The following is a 14,354-nucleotide window of genomic DNA, read 5'->3' as shown; positions in this document are numbered from 1 at the left end:
CCAGCTCACTCTGTGCCCATGCAGTGCTAACTCTGTCACCCTATGGTGGAGATGGAGTGGCACATCTTAAGTGGTATAGTAGTAGCATGGTGGCACTTTATTGGTGGTAGTATCACATCAAGTTGTTGGTAGTAGTTACTTCACAGCATTGGTGGTAGTTGGTGGTGGTAGTTGGTGGTAGCAGTAGAAGTAGTAGTAGGTGGTAGTAGTAGTAGTAGTTTCTTATGTTAGACATATTGCAGTCAAACACTGGATATATTTCCAAAGTGTCTAACATATGGTTGAAGTCTGTCCAGCATAATCCTGCACAACATATGGTGGACATACATTGGACACATTTTTCATATTTTCAATGTTTATCCACATTATATTTTGCGGGCACATGCCAGTTACATGCTGAACATGATCAAATTGTATTTTGCAATATGATTGGCAAGTTACGTGCAGATACATCCTGATCATACACCATTCCTTTTTGGAATAGTGACAGCGTTTATCTCTCAATTTTCTTGGGAACACATGCGAGACATATGCTAGTCACATAATGCCTATGTCTGGCCTATTTCCTCATGAGACATGCTGTACCTTGTACATTTTTTTCCGGTGGATATGTTGCTGTAGAAAATGCTGTTCTTCTGTTAGATATATGCCAGAATTATTACCAATATGACCGCTGTATATCCGCTTGTCATGAGGTGGATACATTTGGCCAATAACTAACGTATTTCTATAATATATCTACTAGATACACGTCAAAATGCCCCCGGTGTGACAGTTGTGTCCTCGCGGGCATCGCAGAGCGCCTCCACGAAGCGCTTAATGCGATGACATATGCGTGACTAGAACGCGTGACTTCGGTCACGGCGACGCGTACGCGCAAGCTGAAGCAGCTGAGCGAGCGACGCGCCAACTCCGAACTCATCTCTCTCGCCACGCCCACCATGTCCTCCACACAACCCCCCAATCCTCCCGACAACAACGCGAACAAGCCGGCGGATAACGCCGCTTCCTCCTCCTCTGCCCCTGCTGCTCAAGATGTCGAAATGGACACCACACCAGAGAAGCCCGCGGAGGAGACTTGGGAGGACATCCCGGAGGAGATCATGAACCTTTCCACCGACGAAATCTTGACGAGGATACGGCTCATTGACAATGATTTGAAGGTACGACGGGTTGACTTATGGTTCACGAGCGGGGGTGATTAAATCCACGGTGGTCCGTAGGTCATGCGCTCCGAGACCCTCCGTCTCCAGCATGAGCAGAATGTCATGAAGGAGAAGATTCGGGAGAACGGCGAGAAAATCAAGCAGAACAAGGTTCTGCCATATCTGGTCGGGAACGTTGTCGAGGTGCGTTCGTTCGCCACCAGTGCATCCCCAAGAGGCTCATCATGGTCAATAGATTCTGGATGTCGACCCGGAAATTGAAGAGGATGGCGCCAACCGTGACTTGGACTCGATGCGGAAGGGCAAGTGCGCGGTCATCAAGACTTCCACACGACAAACCGTCTTCCTTCCTCTCATTGGTCTTGTCCCCGCCGAGAAGCTCAAGCCCGGCGATCTCGTTGGTGTTAACAAGGACTCCTACCTCGTGCTCGATACCCTACCCGCAGAGTTCGACTCCCGTGTCAAGGCAATGGAGGTTGACGAACGTCCAACGGAGACGTACACCGATATTGGTGGCCTGGAGAAGCAGATCGAGGAGCTGGTGGAGGCCATTGTCTTGCCAATGGAGCAGGCCGACAAGTTCAAGACCCTCGGAATCAAGCCTCCGAAGGGTTGCTTGATGTACGGTCCTCCAGGTGAGCACTCACCACGCTTCGAATGTGGAACAAGTGTTGAATTCGGTGCTAGGAACTGGCAAGACACTCATGGCTCGTGCATGTGCTGCACAAACCAACGCATGCTATCTCAAGCTTGCTGGCCCCTCATTAGTTCAGATGTTCATCGGTGATGGTGCTAAGCTTGTTCGTGACGCGTTTGAGCTCGCAAAAGAGAAGGCCCCTGCCATTATCTTCATTGATGAGCTGGACGCCATCGGCACGAAGCGTTTCGACTCCGAGAAGAGCGGTGACCGTGAAGTGCAGCGCACTATGCTCGAACTTCTCAACCAGCTCGACGGTTTCAGTAGCGATGAACGCATTAAGGTGCGTCAATGCGGCGTCTCCACATGATCTTCGGTGTTGAGGTCTGTTTATAGGTTATCGCTGCAACGAACCGTATCGACATTCTTGACCCGGCCTTGCTTCGTTCCGGTCGTCTCGACAGGAAGATCGAGTTCCCTCTTCCGAACGAGACCGCTCGTGCACGCATTCTGGAGATCCACTCGCGGAAGATGGCCGTTGCGTCTGACGTCAACTACGAGGAACTTGCACGGAGTACAGACGAGTTCAACGGTGCACAGCTGAAGGCCGTCTGTGTGGAGGCGGGTATGATTGCGCTGCGTGAGGGTGCAACTAAGCTCAGCCATGAACATTTCTTGAGCGGTATTGCCGAAGGTAGGTCCTACCGTCTCTCTGATCCAGCAGTCCGTATCTGATGCCCGAATACAGTGCAGAGCAAGAAGAAGAACCCGCTCAACTATTTCACGTAGTATTCCTTTCCTGGCATCTGGGTTGTCGTTCTCGCAATGTACCATTTAGCTTTCGCATCGCATACGGACTTCGCGCACATCACTGTCCTCCTCGGAACTTGTCTACATGCATTCTTCTGAAGGTACGTCCTCGTGATCGTGGTCTAGGTTCGGGCTAGAAGATCCCTCCGTGGGAGCACCGAAGACCGGAGAAGGCAGAAGGCAGTCAAAATGACAAGCTCACCTCCCAGCAAGTGGTACGTGGCGCCTCGCACCCTCAGGTCGCCTGGTTTGATGCAGCTTCGAACCCATACAGTTGCCATATGCGAGTGCCGGCATGTCAAGACAAGTCCATGTCCAACGTAGCTTACGTGCATGTCCCGTCACACGCCGTTCGCACCGCTTCAGACGGCGCATCTGCTGCTTTGGGGGCGGGTGTATCCCGGGGTTGAGTAGTTCAAATGTCCGACATTGCGCGACACCGCGTCGCGGACAGTCTAATCTCCGTTCGGGGAGTGCTCAAAGTTTCATGAACGGCATACATGCGACGTAACACAAGGCTCAACCTCAACGTCCGAGCGGCAGGTCGCTGGTGATCCAGGCTACCATCTCGTTCATCACCTCTGACACAGCGCGCGTGTGGGCTTGCGATCCGGAAGGCTGATATTCTCACATTCGTCGCAATACATCGGCATTTCCCCCATGTGCGTGCTTCGGGGCTGTCCTATAAAGACCGAGACGTTGACCTGAGCATGATTCTCGGCCAAAGACTGACTCGAACGTTCTTCCCCCACACTCCTTCCGCCACAAAAGCCCCTGCGGCGCGCCCTCCCGTACTCCACACATCCCGCCGCACTCCTTAACACCGCCAAAGTTCCCCACCATGAAGTTCTTCACCTCCTTCCTCGCCGCCACCTCCCTTGTCCTCCCCGCACTCGCGGGCATGGGCGAAATCCTCCTCCCGCAGCCCGGGACGCAGATCTCCCCGGGGGCGTCCTTCAACTTCTCCTACGAGATCCGCGGGGATTACTGCACGTCGTCGTACGCATATTCTGTGTACCTCATCACGGATGTGCCGACGTCCGCCGCGCCCTCGGACGTGTTTATGGGCGGGTACTTCTTCGGGCGATTCGACGCCGAGAACTACCCCGCAGTGCCGTACCCGAAGAACCCCGCCCCGCCCTCGCTCACCATGCCCGACTTCTCCAGGCCCCAGGGCGGGTGGGGCGCGGGCCAGGCGGTGAGCGACAAGACGTTCCAGCTCGCAGTTCTGGAGGAGTGGGACGGCTGCGACCCTACGGTGCGTTGGCAACATGGGTGTGTGGACGTTGTGCGGTGCGCTGACATGCTTTCTATGGTAGGGTCCGATTGGAAGGAAGATCAGCCTCGCCGCTGTTCCGGTCGTGTATAACGCAACTTCGAAGGGTGCGTAGGAGCGCATTAACTCCTATTGCTCAATGGACCTCCCAAAATCATGGACGATCATGGACTTCATCACGGACAGATACTGTGTACTCATTGAGACTCTGATTCGGACTCAAGTTGGCTTCGGGTTGTATTTCGCCTTTCGTATTCAGGGACAGGGACAATCGCGAGGACTAGAGACTCTACGGTAGCATACTTATAATGTCGAAGTTGCCGGATATTGCGTTGTCGTACACAGCACGTGTGTTTGAGCTGGATTCTGCTGTGATCTCTATCGTACTCGTACACCTTCGATACATTTGTGGAGAGGACTGTTCAGGGAACTGTGCCATCAGGCGCGGAACTGCCGCGAAGGCCATCGACGTCCAACTGTCCAGCAGCAGCGTTGATGTGCCGATCCGCCACGCGCACCAAGTCTTCGTAGCTCTGACATCCCTCCAGCAGCCCGCCAGGGTGACCATGAGCACGCATGTACTCGTTGCCCAGGAAGAATGCTGTTCTCGGGCATCAGAATGCCCCTCGTATATCGCGAGCCGCGAGCGCAGCGCAACGTCAGCAACTCACCAGTCCGCTTATTCCCGTCCAGGAAGGGGTGACCTTTCCGCAAACGTTGATTTGATATGAGCTCCAACAACCTCAGGTGCATATCAGATTAATGATCACCTTTGATGAGCCCAAACGACAGAGTCGCTGCCAGGTATTCCGCAGGACGGTCAGGTTCGTATTTTGCCACATTCAGAGGCCGAGCCAGTGCAGACTCGAGTTCATTGGGCTTCACGACCTGGGACTGCGCGGGGTACACCATCTGAGCATTGATGCGGCGCACATACTCGGGCGAGAATATACGGGCAAGTCGAGCAGCTTGCGAGGCCATGGTGGGTGGCACTGGAAGCCTGGCGGAAGCTTACGGTGAACAGTTCAGGCTTGGATTGTGTGCGTCGGTTGTTTTGCGTCGTTTGTCCGCTCGCGTTGTCGGAGTTCAAACCGCCAGCACATCGGCCTGTACATGTATGTATCATCCTTACCGCCATCTCAGAGTCAGGGTCTTGGCTTCTGACACGGTCGACGCAACACCAGAGTTGCTCTCATACATTTGAAAGCAGTCACAATGCTGCTGTTGTCTCGCAGTCTCCCCCGCCTACCACGGCTCTCCTCCCTCGGCGGAGTCGTTCGCAGATGTCAATCCAACGCTGCACACCCGGGTCTTGCTACTCCGAAGGAGTTCAAAGTGGTACTAGACCAGGAGACTTTGTACATTGATCAAGACCTCGCGGAAGCTCTGGGATGGAATCCCGCGACGCGAAACAGCGTCCCTCTTACGCTCCATGGATGGGCGCCGGCATACTTCGCTATAGCACGGACAGGGTCGGATAGTGGTATGTCGCGTATGCGCTCAAAAATTGGGATTCTCGTGAACTAACAAGTTACTACAGAACAGTTGGCTAAGCGGACTGTTGAGAGTGGGGGCGACTCCAATGTCCAAAAGGTGCTTGAGTATCTCAAGGACCGCTAGTCCAAGTTGGTACCTCCGCGAAGTGTCGCGGACTCCGCTGTTTGTGCAGATACGCATAATCTTGATGTGCTCGAATACCCCTCTCAACTTTCTTGGTGCATCATATTCTTCAGACTAAGCTGATTCTAGGCTCTCCATTGTAAGCCCATGCACGTCGCTGTTTCGTTTTTGCCCACTGTGGTGCGTCTTTCAGGTTGCAAGGGCACCTTGTATTCTAGATCAACAGCGACTTCAAGACGAATCACATCGCAATTACACCCGTTTTCAACCCTATGACCGGAGCCAATGATCCCGCCTAACACTCGAACACTGCGGGTCCTGGATGCGTATCAAGGTGAGCATATCATTCTCAGCCGTCGATATGGCGCAACTCACCAGGAGGCGTGTAGGTGCTTTCTCCGTAGATGTTGGTCACAACACCAGGATCAGTCGCTATAGACAGCAGTTAGACACGCGAGTCGGGTTGTGGCCAGGATGCACTCACAAGTGTACGCTCCAGGGAAGCTGACGGTCTCTGGGCTCGCGCCACCGCCACCGGTGACCTCGAGTTGAGCACAGCTCATCTAAGGGGCCGTCTATTAGCTGGAATGCATCAAGCTATGAGAATGGTCTGTGCTCACGAAGAACTGCGCGCCGGGGTACTGACTGGCAGAGGAGAGGGCTACGATGGAGGTGAGGATGGTGTTAGTTTATCATGATGTTGAAGGTGACAGGGGACTCACAGATGCTCTCCACGCGGAGAAGGTACTGGCTGGCCTTGAGGCAGGATGGGATCGTGATGTTGACGTAGCCGTCGTTGAGGAAGAGCAGGTCAGAGGCCCACTGGTGCGTGTCCGGGTTCAGGCCTTGCTCAAAGATCTGTGGGAGGTCACTGTACTGTCAGTCTTATGTAGTGTGCTCAAGGGGCCGGACAGACCTTGAACCACTTCAGGCCGGTCACCTCGTCTTGAGTGGCATCGGGGACCTCGGCGCTGCGAGCAACTGCGTGTTAGGCAATGGGAAAGCTTGGTATATGCACCATTTCGACGTACAGGTAAGCCAAGACAGGACCTATTGAACCATAGCTGCTCAATTGGTGTACAGACTCGATGGTTGGGATCGGACTCACCCTTGTTCGTAGGGTCGAGCGGATCAGCCGGGTCAGGACCGACGTAGCCAGCGGACGTGTGGTGGAACTCGGCGGCGACAACACCTCCCGCGGGGACGGATGCCACAACGTCGGACACGGGCTGAATGAAGTTCGTGTTGCAGATGAGGTCGTTCGAGGTGATGTCCGTGATGGGCTATGTCGCGTATTGACACAGTGAGCGACAGGCCTTCCTGGTCATGTTTGCACAAATTGCTCACAGCGTTAGAGGTAGGCACCCGGACGGCGACGCCGTGACCAAGCTCGACACCGTCGACTTGTACAGCCTATATGCGGATGTTAAGAGGAGCATCTCGAGCTGTCGATCCACGGCGCACGTACCGAGAACACGGTCCTGGCGGACACTGAACCGGCGGCGAGGACGAGAGAAGCGAGTGCGGAGAACGACGCCTTCATTCTGCTGGTGCTGGCTGTCTGTCGACGCTTTCAAATGCCAGCACAGCGGTACGTTTTATACTCGCCCAGACTCGTGTGCACTGTCAATCCATTCTACGTGGTGTCCCTGCCAGCACGCAGGGAGCGAAGGCTGGTGGACGGGACGGGAGCGGCGTTCCGTCGTCTTCGGAGGAGGATGCATGCCGGTGCTGTCAGGTGATGAGCCGAAGTTTACGAGAGTTCCTCCTTGGGGGTGGTGGACTCTCACAGGAAGACAGAACAGTGCTTCTGTGGCCGAGGACGTTGTGCAGTGTATCTCGAATTATGTCCGGTAGGGTATAGGAAGGACCTTGTGGTTATGAAGGCCTCAAGCGAGGTTGATGCGTCGGGCTGCGAAGGGCTTGGACCTGTCTTGTGACGATATCCCTCAGCAGTCTGCATACGCCCCAGTGCTGGATAAGAGCAGCGAAACGAACGTTGATTGTAGTGCGGCGTATTAACAACATGTGATGACAACGTAACTCTCCGCGCAGTGACCTGACACCCGTGCAAATATCATGTAGCTGCATTCTCACAGACACTGGCTGTACTGAAAATGCAGAACGATGTCAAGCGTCGAATCGTCACAGGAACGAGGAACGAAACTTACGTAGTCACTCGACTTGACGCAGCTGTAGGGCGCCTCGCACGCAGTCGGACCGGAGTACCTAGAAGCGTACGCCAGGATGAGTCGAAGTCGCAATATAGAAGGATGAACCAGGCCTTACGTCAAGCCACCGCACTGGCCGTAATGCGCAACGGAACCTGCAGGAGAACTGGTAGTCGCGGGAGGTACTGAGGTCGTAGGCACGCTTGTGGGGGCAGCAGGAGTCGTTGTCGGAGCGGGGGCTGAACTGCCGTCGCATGAGAAGACGGAGGGTCCTGTGTGCCGAAAGCCACCCAAATGAGCATACATACGTCACTTCAGTAGGTTGTTGTTGAGGGGCATACCGGGGATGGTGTACGATTTCAGGGTCTGGTAGATGTTGATCTTGATGCCGGGGTCGGAACCAGCGTACGCGCCAGGGAAGCTGACGGTCGCGGGCTGCGTGCTTCCACCACCAGTGATCTGAAGCTGAGCACACTCCATCTGCAAGTGCATCCGAAGGCATGTGAGCACGATTGTGGCTTCTCGGCTGCAATAGCGATACTCGCGTAGAACTGGGCACCAGGGTAGCTCGAAGCACCGTGAAGAGCTAGAAGGCGATGCGAGTGAATATTCGGCTGAACAGTAGCCCGGATTGTTGTTCGACGTACCGATAAGCTCAACACGAAGGAGATATTGGCCGGCCGCGATGCAGTTGGGGATTGTGAAGGAGACCTTGCCCTTGTTGGCGATCAGGCGGTCGACACCCCACTTCTGGCTGCTATCCATGCCATCTTCCCAGATCTTGAACCACTTCAGGCCGGTGACGCTCAGACTGGTCGCGTTGTCGACCTTCGCGCTACATGTCTTGTCAGCGGACTGGCTCTCAGTTCGAGCGAAGAGACACCGACAGGTAGGCCATCACAGGTCCTGCCAAGGCCTTCTTCAGGAATCATTTCGCGGAATAGTTCGGGAACACACTCACCTTTGTGGCTTGGGTCGATAGGATCTGCGCTGTCACTTGGGTCGGCCCCGCTGAGGGCTGCTCTTGGTCAGCACGGGTACTGAGACTCCGATCGGTTTTGACCTACTGTGGTGCCACTCGGCAGTTACCTGAGAGCCGGCGGGCACATTGATAACAGTAGTCGATATTGGTTGGTGGTATGGGTTAATGCCGCCGTTGCAGATGAGGTCGTTCGACGTCACGTCCATAATTGGCTGTATTGAGCGTCACAACCGTTGGCATACTAGAGTGCAATACAAGTTGCAACGTACCCCATCGTAATCGGGCACCCGGATGCTCGTGAGATGACCTTGATCAACGCCATTCACGTACACCTCCTACAGTAGACGGGCGAACTTCATCAGCACTTCGTGCACCCGGCTACACTCCGCGAATACGCGGATAAACCACTCCACAGACTGGAGGCCAGACATACCTGGAAAATACTGTGCGCGAGCGCAGAAGTGGCGAGAGCAGCTGCAGCAAGGAGAGAAGCAAAGGTCCTCATGGCGATCCAATTCGACAGCGCGAGCTTCGTTGCAGGCCAGGCTGCTTTCACCGAGCTTTTATACCTTGACCATCGTCCGAAATGAATGCAAGCGTGGCCTGGACAGCCGTCATGGTACCTCGTGAACCGCGCGACTGCCACAAGATAGTCGTTCACTCAGGCACGACTCGGGCTTAGACACCTCCACAATGCAAACATCGATGGTCGGATCGCCCTCGAGGGAGATGCGGAAAAACAGGCACGTCGAGCAGGCTTGCACTCGAGAGCGAAGTTGTTGCAGAGCTCTGCCGAAGGCGGTCAGGAGGTGCGTGTCACTCGTGATAGCCCGAGGATATCCCCTTCGAGCCTCCGCCGGTGTATTGGGCCATATACTCTTACGATGTAAACGCACCGCGATGACTTGCAGTTTACCAACAAAGTCCCCACGCTATCGGTTTGCCGAATGAGATAGACAAGGAGGAAGAGGTCGAACGAGTGGGGTATCTGAATTGACCGTATGCGCATCCTTGCGGGGAACAAACGATACATAGCTATGCTACAATAGAGGAATGAGCAATCCAATCCAACACAAGAACACATATAGAAAGTACGATACGCGCGACCAGCTTGCGGGAAGCAGCTTCGGTGCTTCGTGGCTCAATATTAATCGTCGCGCCAAGCAACTTCCCCGGCAGTCCATCTGTCTCCCCACATCACGCGTTTGTGGTATGTCTTCCTCAGCTCCCGGAACTCCTTCACGAAGTCGTCGATGTCTTTCCCGGTCAAGGCACCGGCGTCGGGGTCTGACGCGGAGCCTTGTGCGAAGGCATTTGCACGCGCCTCGGACAAATCGTCCTGGGCTGTCGTAGCGTGCCTGAGTCGCATGAGCAAGAATTGTGGGTCGAAGCGCTGCATGAAGAGAGGTGTGTCACATTGAGCTATCGGGTCTAGGACCGGAGTGCTCACCTGGTAGACCTCCCGCTGTTCTTTCTCAATCTCCTTCCACCGCGCCTCTAATTGTTTAGCTCGGTCAAACGCTTCCTGCGTTTCGCTCCGAAGCTTGTACAGATTATCCTGGAGCGCAAGGTTGTTCTCTGGCACAGTCGATACAACGTCTTCGGTTCAGCATGGACATTACATACTTGCGATGGATTCGTTAGCAGAGCCAAGCTCCGCTTGCCCTTGATATAACAGCTTCACTTGGGGTAGTGTGTGGAAGATGGCTTGGAAATATTGCGGTTCAGCAAGGAGGTCCTCCAGGTCCTCTCGCCTGAGCAGACATCGAGTGAACCGATGCCATAGTCCAGAAAGGTCATTTTGGCGTACGATAGATGCGCGAGTTCAGGAAATTCCGCAGTCAGTCTTGTATGTACAACATGGCTTGTTGGAGGGTCCATGGGAGGTGTATCTGAGTCGAGTGGAGGTGATGGTCGAGAATGAAGGAGCGGAGCGCGCTCGCGCCGCCACTCTGGCCGCCACTCTGCCCAACTTCGCGCTTGACCACCATGACCTCCGTACTTCCTGGAGAGAACGTCCCTGCTCAACATGTTAACCTCAAACTTGGACCCGGTCTCCTGCAGCAAACATCCGTAGGCGGAACGTCGGCGATCGTCTCGACGCGTGCAGGTGAAGTACAACATTCCGCAAACCGGAGCAGATGGTGGATAGAGGGAAATTCACGTCGGGTGAGTATCGCAATATTTATATTCGGCCTTTCCACTGTCGCTCATCATGAACAAGGCAGTACTCTCCTGCGCCACAGGAATCCGTGGTGGGCGTGGTCGTTAGTCGGAGCGGTGAAAACTGGAGGGTAGACATCGGTTCCGCGCATATGGCTACATTGGACGGACTGGCGTTCGAGGGAGCAACAAAACGGAATAGACCGAATCTGAAGGTACGTATCCATGACCATCACAATGCAGGGGCAAGCAGCTGATGACTGTGTTCAGGTCGGATCGTTGCTTTATGCTCGCGTCTCCCTGGCACACAAGGACATGGAGCCGGAACTGGAGTGTTTCGATGCGCAAACGCGCAAATCAGAAGGGTTTGGCGAGTTAAAGGGAGGCTTTTTGGTGCAATGCAGTCTCAAGATGTGTCGTCTGTGCGTATATCTCAGTCTAGTCATCCCTGCGCAGTGTGTTGACGGCCACAACAGACTTTTGGACCCACAACACTTCTTGTTCCCCCTATTGGGTTCACGTTTCCCCTTGGAATCTGCTATTGGAATGAACGGACGAGTGTGGGTTAGTACGAAAGACCCAAGGCAAGTCATCGCCATTGCACGGTGCATTGAGGCGGTTGACCCGGACGGCGGGGGCATGGACGAGGCAGCAGTGAAGAAGTTCCTGACAACACTAGATGTATAGTATACGTACGGGTATATGTTACAGTATGATACACAGCGATAGCGATTAATAGTGAAGTGGTACACAACAGAGCGAGAGCAATCTGGTTCGAAGAATGAGTACGCCGACGCGCCTTCTGATAGTTCACGCACCTAGTCATCATCCGCAAGACGCGCCCTCTTGCTTGGTTTCCTGCCGGACACGCTCTCGTCGTCGGAGGCGGGTGTCGCAGTACTCCTCCGCTTCTCCGCTCTCTTCTTCCTCTGATACTCCCTGTCCCGGTTCTTCTTCTGCTGCGCGGCCGTGAGGACCTCTGTCCGGGGAGCTGGTGGAACGATGACGGTGGTGATTCCTGGGGTCGACATCCTGGACTGGTCCTCCCCTGTTGCTGTTGACTCCTCTCCTTCACCCGACAGCTCCAACGCCTATCGAGGTACACGCTTCTAGCGAGGGGCGCGTACTGAATCTAGAGCACGCACCTTCTTATAAGTCTGGCTGCTGTTCGAGAAGATACGATCGTTCTCATTGATCTCGTACTTCCTCCTTCCACCCGGTTGGTTCTTGAGATAGCCATCAAAGCCGTGGATGATATTCCCTCCGCTGTGCGCCGCGGTTTCCGTCAAGTATGATGTCTCCAGGTTGTATATTTGGACTTCCAGCTGGGCCTATGGGCGCGAAAGATATTCAGACAACAGATGCCTCTGGAACGCATGAGCAGACGGACGAGTTGCTTGTCTAGATTACGCTTCTTCGCGAGTGCCTGCAGCAGCTCCTTCTTCGCGGCATCATACTTGCTCTTGTCCTCCGCAGAAGGGGCGTCGTTAGACATTGTGGCCACCGACGTTGACTAGATCGCGAGGAGTTTCGGGACGAAGCACAGAGCAAGCTTCAGGTCGAGGGACGCAGGGTCGCGTTCGCCGCCGCCACAATGGGCTTCTTGTGTGCACGTGACCGATCCTCCTATGTGCGGGGGAGTCGGGACTCGGACATATTCGAGCTTTCAAACAAGCTCTATCTCCATCGTAATCAAAGACAGTAAAACAATGCCGAGAGCTACTCAAAATATATTGTCTCCACAGTGCAGTCGAGGACTAATGTGCCCGCTAGCGTTCCTTGGGATACTCGAGCACCTTTCGCACATCAATAGAGAGAGACTCCTGGTCTGAAGAACATGATGCGCATCGAGAAACGAGAGGGGTATTCGAACATAATAAGGTTATACGTATCCGTACAAACAGCGTCCACGAGATACAACCACAACAGTCAAAACTCAGTATTTGCTCTGCGCCTTGCTGTCGAGCCCGCCATAGGAGCTCAAGAGCGCACGGGCCATGAGGACAAACAGGATGAAGAACAGGATGACGAGGAAGACGATGATGGCACTGAAGCGGTACCAGTACAGCTCCGCGAGCTGCTCGAGGTAGCGCAGGATGACCTTGCCTGAGAGCTTTGACTCGCCCTCGGTGCGGACGCCAAACGAAAACGGCACCTCGGCGATCGCGTCGTTGGGAATTTGACACTTGACCAGGAGGTCGAGCGCGATTTTAAACCCTTGTGAGTTCAGGTTGCGTGCCTTGAGGAACTGAAGCCATGGAAAGCGGAGAAGAGGCGAGCAGCGCGACGGTGGGTCACGAACACGGGCCACGGGTAACAACAGTGAGTGTATGCGCTTCAGACCATGGCGTTGGCTACTCACAGTCTCCTTACGGATGCCGAAGAAACCAGACATGGGGTCGCTTGCTGATGTGAGAGGGAGCGCGAGCATGCGCGCGCCCGAGGAAATGACGCGACGATACAGCGGCCAGCCTTCGTCAATCTCGACACCCTTTGCATAGCGCGTCCCAAGCGCGAACTGCTTGGTCGGGGACATCGATGCGAGCATAGCGGGAACATACTCTGGAGGGTGCTACAACGCGGTCGAGCTTGAGCGCTGGGTTCGTGGCAGGGATGTGTGACGGAGGCGTACCTGCAGATCTGCGTCCATACACAACATGTTGTCGCCCTGCGCTTCCCTGAAGCCGCGCACAACGGCGCTGCTGAGACCGCGTTCAGTTGTCCGGACAATGATGCGGACGTTGTAGCCTTCGCGCCGGAGCTGCTCGACCGTCTCGACGGAGCCGTCGCGCGAGTTGTCGTCAACGACAATGACCTCGACCTCTTGCGCGGGGACGGGGGAGTTAACCTGGGAGAGTGCGCCAAAGATACGCGTCACGAGCGGGCGCAGGTTGCCATTTTCTCTGAATGCCGGGACGACGACGGAGTAGCGAATGTTGGACATGCTGGATTGAACAGGGATGGGTGTGGTGGATGGAGAGAGCAAGGAGAAAGAAACCAGTTGGTGTGATTGCGGCCCGAGTTTGGCGGGTGAATACAAGTGAAGGAGAGGCTCTAGAGGAATTAGACGGACAGAGGCAAGCAGTACTGGCAGCAAGATGAGGTCGGGATGAGGTGGCAGTACGAGGATACGCTCCTTTCGACACGTCGATCACAGCTCAATCTCCTCTCTGATTAGATAGGCGCCTTGCATCCCGCCCCTTTCGGCCCGCTCGGCCCGACAAATCCGGCAATAGCCCAGCGGCGGAATCTCAGGTATTGTCTTGTCCTGCAATGCGTACCTCCTTCCACTCTCTTCCCTGCTCTCTCTGCTGCTACAGCACTTCGAAACCAAATCCTTGATGCTATGGCGCACAACTGTGCACACGATGTGCCCATGGCTCATGACGGTCATCTTAGGACTCGACCCCAACTGACGCTCTCTGAGTGTCACTCAAGAACAAAATGCACGTCCTCTCAGAATGCCAGGATTCTGGCCTCCAAGATCTTTGTGGGGTGACGCTGTTGGAGGTCCTGCACAATATCCTCC

At 54.7% G+C, this 14,354-nt stretch overlaps 10 protein-coding genes across 10 annotated transcripts; 4 read left to right on the top strand and 6 right to left on the bottom strand.

The window, feature by feature from the left end:
* Window positions 1–909: 909 nt before the first annotated feature.
* On the top strand, window positions 910–2,592 carry L226DRAFT_504597 (26S proteasome subunit P45; the record flags this gene model as incomplete). The annotated part of the gene is made up of 6 exons (XM_067677993.1): window positions 910–1,163; window positions 1,224–1,349; window positions 1,402–1,801; window positions 1,854–2,146; window positions 2,200–2,497; window positions 2,552–2,592. The coding sequence occupies exons 1-6, from the start codon at window positions 942–944 to the stop codon at window positions 2,590–2,592; spliced, it is 1,380 nt and encodes a 459-aa protein (XP_067538601.1). The 5' UTR covers window positions 910–941.
* A 452-nt stretch (window positions 2,593–3,044) lies between these two features.
* Window positions 3,045–4,460, top strand: L226DRAFT_532775 (uncharacterized protein). Its single transcript, XM_067680330.1, has 3 exons — window positions 3,045–3,275; window positions 3,341–3,871; window positions 3,933–4,460. The coding sequence occupies exons 2-3, from the start codon at window positions 3,455–3,457 to the stop codon at window positions 4,002–4,004; spliced, it is 489 nt and encodes a 162-aa protein (XP_067538600.1). The 5' UTR covers window positions 3,045–3,275; window positions 3,341–3,454; the 3' UTR covers window positions 4,005–4,460.
* L226DRAFT_532774 (uncharacterized protein) lies at window positions 4,131–4,913 on the bottom strand. Its single transcript, XM_067680329.1, has 3 exons — window positions 4,660–4,913; window positions 4,561–4,593; window positions 4,131–4,490 (listed from the first exon to the last, which is right to left on the bottom strand). Exons 1-3 carry the CDS (start codon window positions 4,868–4,870, stop codon window positions 4,312–4,314), a joined length of 423 nt encoding a protein of 140 aa, XP_067538599.1. The 5' UTR covers window positions 4,871–4,913; the 3' UTR covers window positions 4,131–4,311.
* A 101-nt stretch (window positions 4,914–5,014) lies between these two features.
* On the top strand, window positions 5,015–5,594 carry L226DRAFT_532773 (uncharacterized protein). Its single transcript, XM_067680328.1, has 2 exons — window positions 5,015–5,372; window positions 5,430–5,594. Exons 1-2 carry the CDS (start codon window positions 5,105–5,107, stop codon window positions 5,507–5,509), a joined length of 348 nt encoding a protein of 115 aa, XP_067538598.1. The 5' UTR covers window positions 5,015–5,104; the 3' UTR covers window positions 5,510–5,594.
* Window positions 5,595–5,712: 118 nt separating this feature from the next.
* L226DRAFT_339386 (uncharacterized protein) lies at window positions 5,713–7,422 on the bottom strand. Its single transcript, XM_067674065.1, has 10 exons — window positions 6,978–7,422; window positions 6,857–6,922; window positions 6,618–6,792; window positions 6,541–6,559; window positions 6,426–6,480; window positions 6,232–6,367; window positions 6,130–6,170; window positions 5,994–6,072; window positions 5,885–5,941; window positions 5,713–5,827 (listed from the first exon to the last, which is right to left on the bottom strand). The coding sequence occupies exons 1-10, from the start codon at window positions 7,050–7,052 to the stop codon at window positions 5,805–5,807; spliced, it is 726 nt and encodes a 241-aa protein (XP_067538597.1). The 5' UTR covers window positions 7,053–7,422; the 3' UTR covers window positions 5,713–5,804.
* Window positions 7,423–7,493: 71 nt separating this feature from the next.
* Window positions 7,494–9,438, bottom strand: L226DRAFT_551726 (uncharacterized protein). Its single transcript, XM_067682837.1, has 11 exons — window positions 9,096–9,438; window positions 8,932–8,997; window positions 8,748–8,874; window positions 8,642–8,698; window positions 8,568–8,586; window positions 8,328–8,515; window positions 8,226–8,266; window positions 8,022–8,160; window positions 7,799–7,952; window positions 7,681–7,738; window positions 7,494–7,620 (listed from the first exon to the last, which is right to left on the bottom strand). The coding sequence occupies exons 1-11, from the start codon at window positions 9,165–9,167 to the stop codon at window positions 7,603–7,605; spliced, it is 939 nt and encodes a 312-aa protein (XP_067538596.1). The 5' UTR covers window positions 9,168–9,438; the 3' UTR covers window positions 7,494–7,602.
* A 190-nt stretch (window positions 9,439–9,628) lies between these two features.
* L226DRAFT_532770 (uncharacterized protein) lies at window positions 9,629–10,582 on the bottom strand. Its single transcript, XM_067680327.1, has 4 exons — window positions 10,473–10,582; window positions 10,289–10,416; window positions 10,113–10,240; window positions 9,629–10,055 (listed from the first exon to the last, which is right to left on the bottom strand). Exons 1-4 carry the CDS (start codon window positions 10,541–10,543, stop codon window positions 9,810–9,812), a joined length of 573 nt encoding a protein of 190 aa, XP_067538595.1. The 5' UTR covers window positions 10,544–10,582; the 3' UTR covers window positions 9,629–9,809.
* Window positions 10,583–10,651: 69 nt separating this feature from the next.
* On the top strand, window positions 10,652–11,591 carry L226DRAFT_482899 (exosome complex exonuclease RRP40; the record flags this gene model as incomplete). Its single annotated transcript, XM_067676988.1, has 4 exons — window positions 10,652–10,831; window positions 10,891–11,040; window positions 11,096–11,247; window positions 11,302–11,591. 4 exons carry the CDS (start codon window positions 10,652–10,654, stop codon window positions 11,510–11,512), a joined length of 693 nt encoding a protein of 230 aa, XP_067538594.1. The 3' UTR covers window positions 11,513–11,591.
* L226DRAFT_611187 (NuA4-domain-containing protein) lies at window positions 11,473–12,385 on the bottom strand. Its single transcript, XM_067686247.1, has 4 exons — window positions 12,216–12,385; window positions 11,971–12,156; window positions 11,644–11,916; window positions 11,473–11,594 (listed from the first exon to the last, which is right to left on the bottom strand). Exons 1-3 carry the CDS (start codon window positions 12,318–12,320, stop codon window positions 11,644–11,646), a joined length of 564 nt encoding a protein of 187 aa, XP_067538593.1. The 5' UTR covers window positions 12,321–12,385; the 3' UTR covers window positions 11,473–11,594.
* Window positions 12,386–12,536: 151 nt separating this feature from the next.
* L226DRAFT_504592 (uncharacterized protein) lies at window positions 12,537–13,953 on the bottom strand. The gene is made up of 3 exons (XM_067677992.1): window positions 13,458–13,953; window positions 13,188–13,397; window positions 12,537–13,073 (listed from the first exon to the last, which is right to left on the bottom strand). Exons 1-3 carry the CDS (start codon window positions 13,767–13,769, stop codon window positions 12,762–12,764), a joined length of 834 nt encoding a protein of 277 aa, XP_067538592.1. The 5' UTR covers window positions 13,770–13,953; the 3' UTR covers window positions 12,537–12,761.
* Window positions 13,954–14,354: the final 401 nt, after the last annotated feature.

This window comes from Lentinus tigrinus (assembly GCF_003813185.1).
Source record: "Lentinus tigrinus ALCF2SS1-7 unplaced genomic scaffold L226scaffold_6, whole genome shotgun sequence".
Taxonomy (NCBI): Eukaryota; Fungi; Basidiomycota; class Agaricomycetes; order Polyporales; family Polyporaceae; genus Lentinus; species Lentinus tigrinus.
Note: the sequence above shows the minus strand (reverse complement) of the source record. Positions and strands in the feature narration are given on the sequence as shown.

Coding starts and splice junctions, on each gene's coding strand:
- L226DRAFT_532775 (XM_067680330.1), top strand. CDS start 3,455: ATGAAGTTCTTCACCTCCTTCCTCGCCGCCACCTCCCTTGTCCTCCCC. Junction 3,872..3,932: donor GGGACGGCTGCGACCCTACG/GTGCGTTGGCAA, acceptor TTTCTATGGTAG/GGTCCGATTGGAAGGAAGAT.
- L226DRAFT_532774 (XM_067680329.1), bottom strand. CDS start 4,870: ATGGCCTCGCAAGCTGCTCGACTTGCCCGTATATTCTCGCCCGAGTAT. Junction 4,594..4,659: donor GTCGTTTGGGCTCATCAAAG/GTGATCATTAAT, acceptor GTTTGCGGAAAG/GTCACCCCTTCCTGGACGGG. Junction 4,491..4,560: donor GGACGGGAATAAGCGGACTG/GTGAGTTGCTGA, acceptor GCCCGAGAACAG/CATTCTTCCTGGGCAACGAG.
- L226DRAFT_532773 (XM_067680328.1), top strand. CDS start 5,105: ATGCTGCTGTTGTCTCGCAGTCTCCCCCGCCTACCACGGCTCTCCTCC. Junction 5,373..5,429: donor ACGGACAGGGTCGGATAGTG/GTATGTCGCGTA, acceptor AAGTTACTACAG/AACAGTTGGCTAAGCGGACT.
- L226DRAFT_339386 (XM_067674065.1), bottom strand. CDS start 7,052: ATGAAGGCGTCGTTCTCCGCACTCGCTTCTCTCGTCCTCGCCGCCGGT. Junction 6,368..6,425: donor CCGGCCTGAAGTGGTTCAAG/GTCTGTCCGGCC, acceptor GACCTCCCACAG/ATCTTTGAGCAAGGCCTGAA. Junction 5,828..5,884: donor AAGCACCTACACGCCTCCTG/GTGAGTTGCGCC, acceptor ATACGCATCCAG/GACCCGCAGTGTTCGAGTGT.
- L226DRAFT_551726 (XM_067682837.1), bottom strand. CDS start 9,167: ATGAGGACCTTTGCTTCTCTCCTTGCTGCAGCTGCTCTCGCCACTTCT. Junction 8,875..8,931: donor GGGTGCCCGATTACGATGGG/GTACGTTGCAAC, acceptor CGCTCAATACAG/CCAATTATGGACGTGACGTC. Junction 8,699..8,747: donor AACTGCCGAGTGGCACCACA/GTAGGTCAAAAC, acceptor GACCAAGAGCAG/CCCTCAGCGGGGCCGACCCA.
- L226DRAFT_532770 (XM_067680327.1), bottom strand. CDS start 10,543: ATGGACCCTCCAACAAGCCATGTTGTACATACAAGACTGACTGCGGAA. Junction 10,417..10,472: donor CCTGAACTCGCGCATCTATC/GTACGCCAAAAT, acceptor ATGTCTGCTCAG/GCGAGAGGACCTGGAGGACC. Junction 10,241..10,288: donor TGCTAACGAATCCATCGCAA/GTATGTAATGTC, acceptor CGACTGTGCCAG/AGAACAACCTTGCGCTCCAG.
- L226DRAFT_611187 (XM_067686247.1), bottom strand. CDS start 12,320: ATGTCTAACGACGCCCCTTCTGCGGAGGACAAGAGCAAGTATGATGCC. Junction 12,157..12,215: donor GTAATCTAGACAAGCAACTC/GTCCGTCTGCTC, acceptor TCGCGCCCATAG/GCCCAGCTGGAAGTCCAAAT. Junction 11,917..11,970: donor GCAGCCAGACTTATAAGAAG/GTGCGTGCTCTA, acceptor GTACCTCGATAG/GCGTTGGAGCTGTCGGGTGA.
- L226DRAFT_504592 (XM_067677992.1), bottom strand. CDS start 13,769: ATGTCCAACATTCGCTACTCCGTCGTCGTCCCGGCATTCAGAGAAAAT. Junction 13,398..13,457: donor GTATGGACGCAGATCTGCAG/GTACGCCTCCGT, acceptor ACCGCGTTGTAG/CACCCTCCAGAGTATGTTCC. Junction 13,074..13,187: donor TCGGCATCCGTAAGGAGACT/GTGAGTAGCCAA, acceptor CCATGGCTTCAG/TTCCTCAAGGCACGCAACCT.